This window comes from Eubalaena glacialis, chromosome 1 (genome assembly GCF_028564815.1).
Source record: "Eubalaena glacialis isolate mEubGla1 chromosome 1, mEubGla1.1.hap2.+ XY, whole genome shotgun sequence".
NCBI lineage: Eukaryota > Metazoa > Chordata > Mammalia > Artiodactyla > Balaenidae > Eubalaena > Eubalaena glacialis.
In genome coordinates this window covers 231,654,380-231,667,325 of record NC_083716.1, presented here as the reverse complement: position 1 = coordinate 231,667,325, position 12,946 = coordinate 231,654,380, and the positions used below count along the sequence as shown (strand labels likewise).

Sequence of the window (12,946 nt, the reverse complement as noted above, 5' to 3'; positions counted from 1 at the left end):
TAAGGGGTATCCAGGATGCAGGACTTTCAGTGGCAGAACTTGGAAAGTCCTGGGCAAACCGGGTCGAGTTGGTCACCTTACTTCACAGCCTACATCCAAAGGCAATGCACCGAACCACCTATGCGACCGTCCAAAGTATTAGTGGAACAGATTATGACGGCCCTAGCTCTTCACTCATATCCAGGCTACACTTCTTTCCAAAAAATCAAGCTGGTGCCTCTTCCCTCACCACAGAGTTAATGAAAGCATCTCGTGGAGGAAAGAGCTAGTGATTGTGCACTTTCCTTATCCAGTGTCATCTCACAGCTGTGCCTGTCAGGTAAGACACTTCCACACTCTTATCTCTCCTCTCTCATCCACTTCCCCAATCCTGAATGGGCTCAAGCCAGCAGCTCTTGAGTGGGAGTAGAGCCAAGAGAGAATGAGAGAAGACCCCGATTATGCCACCTCTCCACTGCAGGTGTTCCAGACCAAGCTTGCTCAGGTGGAAGGCAGGGAGGTGCTTTGCATTGGAGAAAATACTTAAGTTTTAATACCAGGCCTGAAAGGACCCCCAATAACTGGAAAAAGACTCTTATTCCTGTGAAAAGGGAACAGAAAAATGCTATGACCTGCCCAAGATAGGAAAAACTCACCTAGAAGGTAGATTTGAAAGGGCAATGAGAGAATGAACTTACTTTCTGTTTACAATTTACAAAAACTAGTCATTTTAATAAACCAATAATATAAGGTAAAGGAATTTTCATGAAAAACAGATAAAACTCAGAGGAAAAAAAAATTAGGTCCTGGGCAGATAAGAGCTATGATATAAATGCAAATAATTTACAATCCTGGCTCCAAATGGGTTGCTTTCTAAAGATTTCATGGCTTTCAAATTGACTGGTAAGCTTGACTAGTAAAATTAAGGAAGATCTGTGTTCCTCAAAACTTTAGCAAAATTTCTATTGACCCCCAGGGCAAAATAGAAGTGGCACAAACAATCTTACGCCTGATTTTGGCAGGGTCCTGCAGATGCCTTTTCACCTTCTTTCCACTCGAGGCCAGTTGGCCAGCAGCGTTGCTATTGTCTAGGGGTAGGCAGGGGAAAATATAGAGTTATGCAAACAGCAGCTGACATGTGAAACGAAAAGCAAGTGAGGAATTTTATGAGAGAGTATAATATAGTGGAAATAAACATCAACTAGGAACCAGAAACCCAGGAAAATCCACTTAAACCTCTGTCCCTGTCTCTTCCTCCATAACATAGACCTACTATTGTTGTTCTATATTATCACAGAAGATCAAGTGTTAAAGTTTTTTGAGAGTGCTTTATAAGCTGTGTATTACAAAGTACAATACCATAACTTATGGCTGTCTAATTGTAAAAATACATAAGAAATGTATCAATCTACCACTGAACATGTGTTGAAAAGAGTTCAGTTCAGAAGTAGCAAAAAAAAAAAAAAAAAAAGCAAGTGAGGGAATATGGGTTTGAATTCTGAACCCCCTTGCACTATACACTCAGACAAGAAAGAAAGTTATGGCAAGGGATCTCAAGCAGGTGTCCAGAGCATTCTCTGCTTATGAGGGACCACTTTCAAAGCACATACAAGACTTCATTATAGTTTGGAAAAAAGTGGTTTAGAATTTATGTATGGACACATAGACCTAAATGAAAATGTCATAATGATTAAATACAAATATTTAGTGTTTTTAAAATATGCATTCTTAAAATGGATGCAACCACTTTTTTCTTTCTTTCTGAACAATATTATACACATTCACTAATAGCGCAGCCATGTAAATTGGCAAGAATGTAAGATATATAGATTAGTGAAAATTAATAAATTTTAATTGGACTCTAAAATCTTGTATAGATCTCGTGATTCAAAATTGGAAATCATGTGGAAAATGAAGTCTAGCCCTCATTGTCTAGAGAAAATTTTTTCCTTAAACCACTACTAAAATGAACAAGATTTCAGGGGTCTGATTAGAAGTAATATATACACGTTATTGGAAACTCAGAAAATAAAAATTGCATGAAACATCACCATCTGGAGATAGCCACAAGTAACTTGTTAGACTTTTCTTTTGCATATTTTACTGTTTAAATGACACTTTTCCATTACAATAGTTGAACATGTTTAATATTTTGAGTATATACACATACCTTTAAAAAACACAAATAAAAATGTAAACATCACCTATATTCCAATGACCAAATTCAACTACTGCATATATTTTTATGGATGTACTGACATTGATTTTCCTATATATCTATATCTATGTCTCCCTCTATATATAGATTGATAAATATGTATAAATAAGGATTTATAGAGATATAAAAACAAATAATGCTTATACATATATTTTCTTTAACACACACACACATGCACACACATACACATACAGTCTGCTTTATTCATCTAGCCTTTAGAACATCTCTCCAAATTAATGTTTCTTGACCTAGGAAAGATGCCACATATTGAGGATGGCAGTGTCTCGGTAGCATTTAGCTCTGGACTATTACACACGTGAGATATAAACCATTTTGTTGAAGCCACTGTATTTTTGGGCCTCTTTGTTAAAGTGTCTTGGCCTATATCCTGACTGACATAGTAGCTAGGAAACTATTATTGTCCTCAAGAGACTGCAGGCTGCAAGAAGACAATAAGCAGTGCCTTATAAACCGAACAGGTGTGACTACGTCACTTTGCTGCTTACCTTTTTGATGTATGTTTCTCCGATATTTCATTTTTACTCTTGTCCAGGAATGCCCTTTCTTTTTTTCTTAAAAAAAACATAATAAAGTTAATTACTTAGAGCTGTAAATATAATTCTCAAAGCCTTATATATCAGTAGTTTTCAAGTGTTTTTTTCAGACCTTAGTTCACAAGAATGGGGCAAATTTCTTAACTACCAGTGTAGCAGTGTGAGGTTGATTTTGAGCTATATTTTACCCTGCGTAGATTTGGAGACTATAGGAGATGACTTTCTCTTGAACAAATATCAATTTGTTCCCTTTTCAAGTGTTTTTATGTAAATTCAAATGCTCTGAAGTCGGGAGGCATTCTCAACTTTAATACGGAGAACTGCCATTAAATAATCTCTGTATTCTTGCAGTTGTAACACAAATCTTCTCACTTATGTTTAATATAGTGCCTGAAATTCCCAGAGGACTTAAGGAGAGTGGATTTTGTGTTGTGTTTTGCTTTCTTGTGTGTGATATGAAAATGTGTGAATGTGGGAAGACCACTGGTGCTGGGCAAGTAGCTAGCTCAGTGCTGACTTACAAGGCAGGAAGGGCCAAAAAGCCTTGCTCTTCAAATGGAAATGCTATATTCAAGAATGCTGGATCTACCATATGATCCAGCAACCCCACTCCTGGGCATATATCCGGAAAAGATGAAAACTCTAATTCAAAAAGATACATGCACCCCAGTGTTCATAGCAGCACTATTTACAGTAGTCAAGACATGAAAGCAACCTAAGTGTGCATCAAGAGATGAGTGGATAAAGATGTGGTATATCTATACAATGGAATATTACTCATACATAAAAAAGAACAGAATGACATTTGCAGCAACATGGATGGATCTAGAGATTATCATATTAAGTGAAATAAGTCAGAGAAACACAGATATCATGTGATATCACTTATATGTGGAATCTAAAAAAATGATACAAATGAACTTACTTACAACACAGAAATAGACTCACAGACATAGAAAACAAACTTATGGTTACCAGAGGGAAAAGGAGTACGGAGGGACAAACTAGGAGTATGGAATTAACAGTTACTACTATATACAAAATAGATAAACAACAAGCTATATTTACTGTATAGCACAGGGAACTATACTCAATATCTTGTAATAACCTATAATAGAAAAGAATCTGAAAAAATATATATATAACTGGATCACTTTGCTGTACACCTGAAACTAATACAATATTGTAAATCAATTATAATCAATTAAAAAAGAAAAGAAAAAAAGAGAATGCAGCGACTGCCCCAGTGGCACCTTGGCTTTCTATTCTACCTCACAGCCTGAAGCAAATCTCAGCCTCACTGAGGTCTTCAATTCACCAAGATTCCCCAGAGGCCTGGGCCTGGTGCACTGATGCTTGGCTAAGCTGACAGCCGAAGTCCACTGGGCCACTGTGGCTATTTGGCCTCAGAGCCAGCTTGGCAGAACCAAAGCGGATGTGGTCACTCCTCTGGTTGGCGGAAGTCAGATGACTGGGCTTTTGCACGTAAGCTACATGCTTGGTCGGCCATGTGGAAAACTACAGACTGGCAGAGTAGGGACACCGATCTCTGGGGCAGTGGTTGTGGAAACGAACCGTGGTGCTGATTGACCAGTCTGGGCCCCTCATGGGAATGCCCAGGTGCCTGGTCTTTACTGACGGAGGCTGACATCATGATTCTGATGCAGGGGTTATGGCTGATCGCCAGGCTCGTGACTCCTGCTAGAAGCTGACCCATTTGTCCCACGTTGGGGGAGCCACATCGCAAGGGGCTTTGCCTCTGCCTGCTCCTGCCTGACCAGGCTTCAAGATGCTCTTGGGGTTATGGGTGGTGCCGCAACATGATCTATACTTCTGCTTACAGACCAGCTGACTCTGGCCGTACCACTGTGACCCTAGAAAGTCATGGGTGTCTTGAACCTGGCTGCCTGGACCACTGCAGTCTGACAATGATGTGCCCTTTAACAAAAGAGCTCTTCACAGTGCACTGACTATCTGGCCCACATCCCTCATCTCCTGTCCATACACCTCTATAAGGCTCTTTGGTTACTGAAGGCAGCTGTCCCCAGAAAGGGATCAGCTCCTTCCTGGATAATGATCAGGACAAAGCGGTGAGGGGTTAATGGTATTATATAGGCCAATTCTGAAAATCCAGGATTCTGTTCGAACATTCCTGGGAATGATGCCTCACTCTTTCCCCAACCAGCCTGGAAGGCACAGCCTTGGAGGGCCTAAGGGATTCAGATTTAATTCTGGTTATTTTATGAAAGTGCCTTTGCCCCACTTGTATCTGACTATTCTGAATGAAAGGTCTGAGTGGGAATAAGAAATGATTTGGAAAGAAATATGAAGTCCCAGCCACTGGAATGTTATACACAGATTTTGCAGCAGTGAAGGAAGAGGAAAACTCCAGGCATCTGAGGAGGGAATCCCATAAGCTCTAGAAGGTACAGGGGATGGAGGTACATTAATAATATCCATCTTTCAGAGGGAGGGGCAAGATGGCGGAAGAGTAAGACGCGGAGATCACCTTCCTCCCCACAGATACATGAGAAATACATCTACACGTGGAACTGCTCCTACAGAACACCCACTGAACGCTGGCAGAAGACGTCAGACCTCCCAAAAGGCAAGAAAATCCCCACGTACTTGGGTAGGGCAAAAGAAAAAAGAAATAACAGAGACAAAAGAATAGGGACGGGACCTGCACCAGTGGGAGGGAGCTGTGAAGGAGGAAAGGTTTCCACACACTAGGAAGCCCCTTCGTGGGCAGAGACTGCGGGTAGCAGAGGGGGGAAGCTTCGGAGCCACGGAGGAGAGCGCAGCCACATTGGTGCGGAGGGCAAAGCGGAGATTCCCGCACAGAGGAGCGGTGCCGACCAGCACTCACCAGCCCGAGAGGCTTGTCTGCTCAGCCGCCGGGCGGGCGGGGCCTGGGAGCTGGGGCTCGGGCTTCGGTGCTAGCCGGGAGGGAGTCCGGGAAAAAGACTGCGGCTGCCAAAGAGGCAAGAGAATTTTTCTTGCCTCTTTGTTTCGCGGCGCGCAAGGAGAGGGGATTCAGAGCGCCGCCTAAACGAGCTCCAGAGACGGGCGCGAGCCGCGGCTATCAGCGCGGATCCCACAGCAACAGGGATGCAGAGGGAAAAACGGAGAGATTCCCGCACAGAGGCTCGGCGCCGAGCAGCACTCACCAGCCCGAGAGGCTTGTCTGCTCACCCGCCGGAGCGGGCGGGGGCTGGGAGCTGAGGCGCGGGCTTCGGTCGGATCCCAGGGAGAGGACTGGGGTTGGCTGCGTGAACGCAGCCTGAAGGGTCTAGCGCACCGCAACTAGCCGGGAGGGTGCACGAGAGGAGGTCTGCAGCTGCCGAAGAGGCAGGAGACTTTTTCTTGCCTCTTTGTTTCGCGGCGTGCGGGGTGAGGGGATTCAGAGCGCCACTTGGGCGAACTCCAGAGACGGGCGCGAGCCGCGGCTGTCGGCGCGGACCCCAGAGACGGGCGTGAGACGATGGGGCTGCTGCTGCCGCCACCAAGCAGCCTGTGGGCGAGCACAGGTCATTCTCCACACCGCCCCTCCCGGGAGCCTGTGCAGCCCGCCACGGCCAGGCTCCCGTAATCCGGGGACAACTTCCCCGGGAGAGCGCACGGCTCGCCTCAGGCTGCTGCAACGTCACGCCGGCTTCTGCCGCCGCAGGCTCGCCCCGCCTCCTCCGTACCGCTCCCTCCCCCCGGCCTGACTGAGCCAGAGCCCCCGAATCAGCTGCTCCTTTAACCCCGTTCTGTCTGGGCGGGGAACAGACGCCCTCAGGGGACCTACATGCAGAGGCGGGTCCAAATCCAAAGCTGAACCCCGGGAGCTGTGCGAACAAAGAAGAGAAAGGGAAATCTCTCCCAGCAGCCTCAGAAGCAGCGGATTAAAGCTCCACAAACAACTTGATGTGCCTGCATCTGTTGAATACCTGAATAGACAACGAATCATCCCAAATTTAGGAGATGGACTTTGGGAGCAGGATATATTAACTTTTCCCCTTTTCCTTTTTTTTGTGAGTGTAGATGTGTATGCTTCTGGGTGAGATTTTGTCTGTATAGCTTTGCTCTCACCGTTAGTCCTAGGGTTAGGTCCGTCCGTTTTTTTTTTTTTTTTTTTTTGGCTTAAAAATTTTTTTTTTCCCTAATAAATGTTTTCTTAATAATTTTTTCCTTATTTTCTATTTTTAAAAAAATTTTTAATAAGTTTTTTCACATTTTTTATTTTAAAAAATTAAAAAATTTTTTTTCTTAATAAATTTTTTCTAAATAATTTTTTTCTTATTTTTAGTATAAAAAATTAATAAATCTATTTTTAAAAATTAAAAAAAAATTTTTTTTCTTAATAAATTTACTCTTAATAATTTTTTTTCTTATTTTTTATTATAATTGCTTTATTTTATTTTATTTTATCCTCTTTTTTTCTTTCTTTCCATTTTTTCTCCCTTTTATTCTGAGCCGTGTGGATGAAAGGCTCTTGGTGCTCCAGCCAGGCATCAGGGCTGTGCCTCTGAGGTGGGAGAGCCAACTTCAGGACACTGGTCCACAAGAGACCTCCCAGCTCCACGTAATACTAAACGGCGAAAATCTCTCACAGATCTCCATCTCAACATCAAGACCCAGCTTCACTCAACGACCAGCAAGCTACAGTGCTGGACATCCTATGCCAAACAACTAGCAAGAGAGGAACACAGCCCCATCCATTAACAGAGAGGCTGCCTAAAATCATAATAAGGCCACAGACACCCCAAAACACACCACCAGACGTGGACGAACCCACCAGAAAGACAACATCCAGCCTCATCCACCAGAACACAGGCACTAGTTCCCTCCACCAGGAAACCTACACAACCCACTGAACCAACCTTAGCCACTGGGGACAGATACCAAAAACAACGGGAACTACGAACCTGCAGCCTGTGAAAAGGAGACCCCAAACACAGTAAGATAAGCAAAATGAGAAGACAGAAAAACACACAGCAGATGAAGGAGCAGGGTCAAAACACACCAGACCTAACAAATGAAGAGGAAATAGGTAGTCTACCTGAAAAAGAATTCAGAATAATGATAGTAAGGATGATCCAAAGTCTTGGAAATAGAATAGACAAAATGCAAGAAACATTTAACAAGGACGTAGAAGAACTAAAGAGGAACCAAGAAACGATGACAAGCACAATAAATGAAATTAAAAATACTCTAGATGGGATCAATAGCAGAATAACTGAGGCAGAAGAACGGATAAGTGACCTGGAAGATAAAATGGTGGAAATAACTACTGCAGACCAGAATAAAGAAAAAAGAATGAAAAGAACTGAGGACAGTCTCAGAGACCTCTGGGACATTAAACGCACCAACATTCGAATTATAGGGGTCCCAGAAGAAGAAGAGAAAAAGAAAGGGACTGAGAAAATATTTGAAGAGATTATAGTTGAAAACTTCCCTAATGTGGGAAAGGAAATAGTTAATCAAGTCCTGGAAGCACAGAGAGTCCCATACAGGATAAATCCAAGGAGAAACACACCAAGACACATATTAATCAAACTATCAAAAATTAAATATAAAGAAAACATATTAAAAGCAGCAAGGGAAAAACAACAGATAACACACAAGGGCATCCCCATAAGGTTAACAGCTGATCTTTCAGCAGAAACGCTGCAAGCCAGAAGGGAGTGGCAGGATATACTTAAAGTGATGAAGGAGAAAAACCTACAACCAAGATTACTCTACCCAGCAAGGATCTCATTCAGATTTGATGGAGAAATTAAAACCTTTACAGACAAGCAAAAGCTGAGAGAGTTCAGCACCACCAAACCAGCTTTACAACAAATGCTAAAGGAACTTCTCTAGGCAAGAAACACAAGAGAAGGAAAACACCTACAATAACAAACCCAAAACATTTAAGAAAATGGGAATAGGAACATACATATCGATAATTACCTTAAATGTAAATGGATTAAATGCTCCCACCAAAAGACACAGACTGGCTGAATGGATACAAAAACAAGACCCATATATATGCTGTCTACAAGAGACCCACTTCAGACCTAGAGACACATACAGACTGAAAGTGAGGGGATGGAAAAAGATATTCCATGCAAATGGAAATCAAAAGAAAGCTGGAGTAGCAATTCTCATATCAGACAAAATAGACTTTAAAATAAAGACAATTACAAGAGACAAAGACGGACACTATATAATGATCAAGGGATCGATCCAAGAGGAAGGTATAACAATTGTAAATATTTATGCACCCAACATAGGAGCACCTCAATACATAAGGCAAATACTAACAGCCTTAAAAGGGGAAATCGACAGTAACACAATCATAGTAGGGGACTTTAACACCCCACTTTCACCAATGGACAGATCATCCAAAATGAAAATAAATAAGGAAACACAAGCTTTAAATGATACATTAAACAAGATGGACTTAATTGATATTTATAGGACATTCCACCCAAAAACAACAGAATACACATTTTTCTCAAGTGCTCATGGAACATTCTCCAGGATAGATCATATCTTGGGTCACAAATCAAGCCTTGGTAAATTTAAAAAAATTGAAATCGTATCAAGTATCTTTTCCGACCACAACGCTATGAGACTAGATATCAATTACAGGAAAAGATCTGTAAAAAATACAAACACATGGAGGCTACACAATACACTACTTAATAACGAAGTGATCACTGAAGAAATCAAAGGGGAAATCAAAAAATACCTAGAAACAAATGACAATGGAGACACGACGACCCAAAACCTATGGGATGCAGCAAAAGCAGTTCTAAGAGGGAAGTTTATAGCAATACAAGCCTACATCAAGAAACAGGAAACATCTCGAATAAACAACCTAACCTTGCACCTAAAGCAATTAGAGAAAGAAGAACAAAAAAACCCCAAAGCTAGCAGAAGGAAAGAAATCATAAAGATCAGATCAGAAATAAATGAAAAAGAAATGAAGGAAACAATAGCAAAAATCAATGAAACTAAAAGCTGGTTCTTTGAGAAGATAAACAAAATTGATAAACCATTAGCCAGACTCATCAAGAGAAAAAAGGAGAAGACTCAAATTAATAGAATTAGAAATGAAAAAGGAGAAGTAACCACTGACACTGCAGAAATACAAACGATCATAAGAGATTACTACAAGCAACTCTATGCTAATAAAATGGACAACCTGGAAGAAATGGACAGATTCTTAGAAATGCACAACCTGCCGAGACTGAACCAGGAAGAAATAGAAAATATGAACAGACCAATCACAAGCACTGAAATTGAAACTGTGATTAAAAATCTTCCAACACACAAAAGCCCAGGACCAGATGGCTTCACAGGCGAATTCTATCAAACATTTAGAGAAGAGCTAACACCTATCCTTCTCAAACTCTTCCAAAATATTGCAGAGGGAGGAACACTCCCCAACTCATTCTACGAGGCCACCATCACCCTGATACCAAAACCAGGCAAAGATGTCACAAAGAAAGAAAACTACAGGCCAATATCACTGATGAACATAGATGCAAAAATCCTCAACAAAATACTAGCAAACAGAATCCAACAGCACATTAAAAGGATCATACACCATGATCAAGTGGGGTTTATTCCAGGAATGCAAGGATTCTTCAATATACGCAAATCAATCAACGTGATACATCATATTAACAAATTGAAGGAGAAAAACCATATGATCATCTCAATAGATGCAGAGAAAGCCTTCGACAAAATTCAACACCCATTTATGATAAAAGTCCTGCAGAAAGTAGGCATAGAGGGAACTTTCCTCAACATAATAAAGGCCGTATATGACAAACCCACAGCCAACATTGTCCTCAATGGTGAAAAACTGAAACCATTTCCACTAAGATCAGGAACAAGACAAGGTTGCCCACTCTCACCACTATTATTCAACATAGTTTTGGAAGTGTTAGCCACAGCAATCAGAGACGAAAAAGAAATAAAAGGAATCCAAATCGGAAAAGAAGAAGTAAAGCTGTCACTGTTTGCAGATGACATGATACTATACATAGAGAATCCAAAAGATGCTACCAGAAAACTACTAGAGCTAATCAATGAATTTGGTAAAGTAGCAGGATACAAAATTAATGCACAGAAATCTCTTGCATTCCTGTATACTAATGATGAAAAATCTGAAAGTGAAATTAAGAAAACACTCCCGTTTACCATTGCAACAAAAAGAATAAAATACCTAGGAATAAACCTACCTAAGGAGACAAAAGACCTGTATGCAGAAAATTATAGGACACTGATGAAAGAAATTAAAGATGATACAAATAGATGGAGAGATATACCATGTTCTTGGATTGGAAGAATCAACATTGTGAAAATGACTCTGCTACCCAAAGCAATCTACAGATTCAATGCAATCCCTATCAAACTACCACTGGCATTTTTCACAGAACTAGAACAAAAAATTTCACAATTTGTATGGAAACACAAAAGACCCCGAATAGCCAAAGCAATCTTGAGAACGAAAAATGGAGCTGGAGGAATCAGGCTCCCTGACTTCAGACTATATTACAAAGCTACAGTAATCAAGACAGTTTGGTACTGGCACAAAAACAGAAATATAGATCAATGGAACAGGATAGAAAGCCCAGAGATAAACCCACACACATATGGTCACCTTATCTTTGATAAAGGAGGCAAGCATATACAGTGGAGAAAAGACAGCCTCTTCAATAAGTGGTGCTGGGAAAATTGGACAGGTACATGTAAAAGTATGAAATTAGAACACTCCCTAACACCATACACAAAAATAAACTCAAAATGGATTAAAGACCTAAGTGTAAGGCCAGACACTATCAAACTCTTAGAGGAAAACATAGGCAGAACACTGTATGACATAAGTCACAGCAAGATCCTTTTTGACCCAGGTCCTAGAGAAATGGAAATAAAAACACAAATAAACAAATGGGACCTAATGAAACTTAAAAGCTTTTGCACAGCAAAGGAAACCATAAACAAGACCAAAAGACAACCCTCAGAATGGGAGAAAATATTTGCAAATGAAGCAACGGACAAAGGATTAATCTCCAAGATTTACAAGCAGCTCATGCAGCTCAATAACAAAAAAACAAACAACCCAATCCAAAAATGGGCAGAAGACCTAAATAGACATTTCTCCAAAGAAGAGATACAGATTGCCAACAGACACATGAAAGAATGCTCAACATCTTTAATCATTAGAGAAATGCAAATCAAAACTACAATGAGGTATCATCTCACACCGGTCAGAATGGCCATCATCAAAAAATCTAGAAACAATAAATGCTGGAGAGGGTGTGGAGAAAAGGGAACACTCTTGCACTGTTGGTGGGAATGTAAATTGATACAGCCACTATGGAGAACAGTATGGAGGTTCCTTAAAAAACTAAAAATAGAACTACCATATGACCCAGCAATCCCACTACTGGGCATATACCCTGAGAAAACCATAATTCAGAAAGAGTCATGTACCAAAATATTCATTGCAGCTCTGTTTACAATAGCCAGGACATGGAAGCAACCTAGGTGTCCATCATCGGATGAATGGATAAAGAAGATGTGGCACATATATACAATGGAATATTACTCAGCCATAAAAAGAAATGAAATGGAGGTGTTTGTAATGAGGTGGATGGAGTTAGAGTCTGTCATACAGAGTGAAGTAAGTCAGAAAGAGAAAAACAAATACAGTATGCTAACACATATATATGGAATCTAAGGGAAAAAAAAAAAAAAAAAAAAAAGAGGTCATGAAGAACCTAGTGGCAAGATGGGAATAAAGACACAGACCTACTAGAGAATGGACTTGAGGATATGGGGAGGGGGAGGGGTGAGATGTGACAGGGTGAGAGAGTGTCATGGACATATATACACTACCAAATGTAAAATAGATAACTAGTGGGAAGCAGCCGCATAGCACAGGGAGATCAGCTCGGTGCTTTGTGACCACCTAGAGGGGTGGGATAGGGAGGGTGGGAGGGAGGGAGATGCAAGAGGGAAGAGATATGGCAACATATGTATATGTGTAACTGATTCACTTTGTTGTAAAGCAGAAGCTAGCACACCATTGTAAAGCAATTATACTTCAATAAAGATGTTTAAAAAAAAAAAAAAAAAAATCCATCTTTCAGAACTTCCCTGAATCCTTCTACCAGACGGAAAACGCTCGGTACAGCTCTCCCACTAC

At 41.0% G+C, this 12,946-nt stretch overlaps 1 protein-coding gene across 10 annotated transcripts in view; it reads right to left on the bottom strand.

Moving 5' to 3' along the window:
• The window catches only part of SP140 (SP140 nuclear body protein), an 81,990-nt gene that overhangs the window by 14,266 nt on the left and 54,778 nt on the right, over positions 1 to 12,946 (bottom strand). For all 10 annotated transcript variants that reach the window (XM_061188230.1, XM_061188199.1, XM_061188208.1 and 7 more), the window contains 2 exons: positions 2,704 to 2,769; positions 987 to 1,067 (listed from right to left, as the gene is read on the bottom strand). In XM_061188230.1, coding sequence (XP_061044213.1) covers positions 987 to 1,067; positions 2,704 to 2,769 — 147 coding nt within the window. The remainder of the gene's footprint in view (positions 1 to 986; positions 1,068 to 2,703; positions 2,770 to 12,946) is intronic.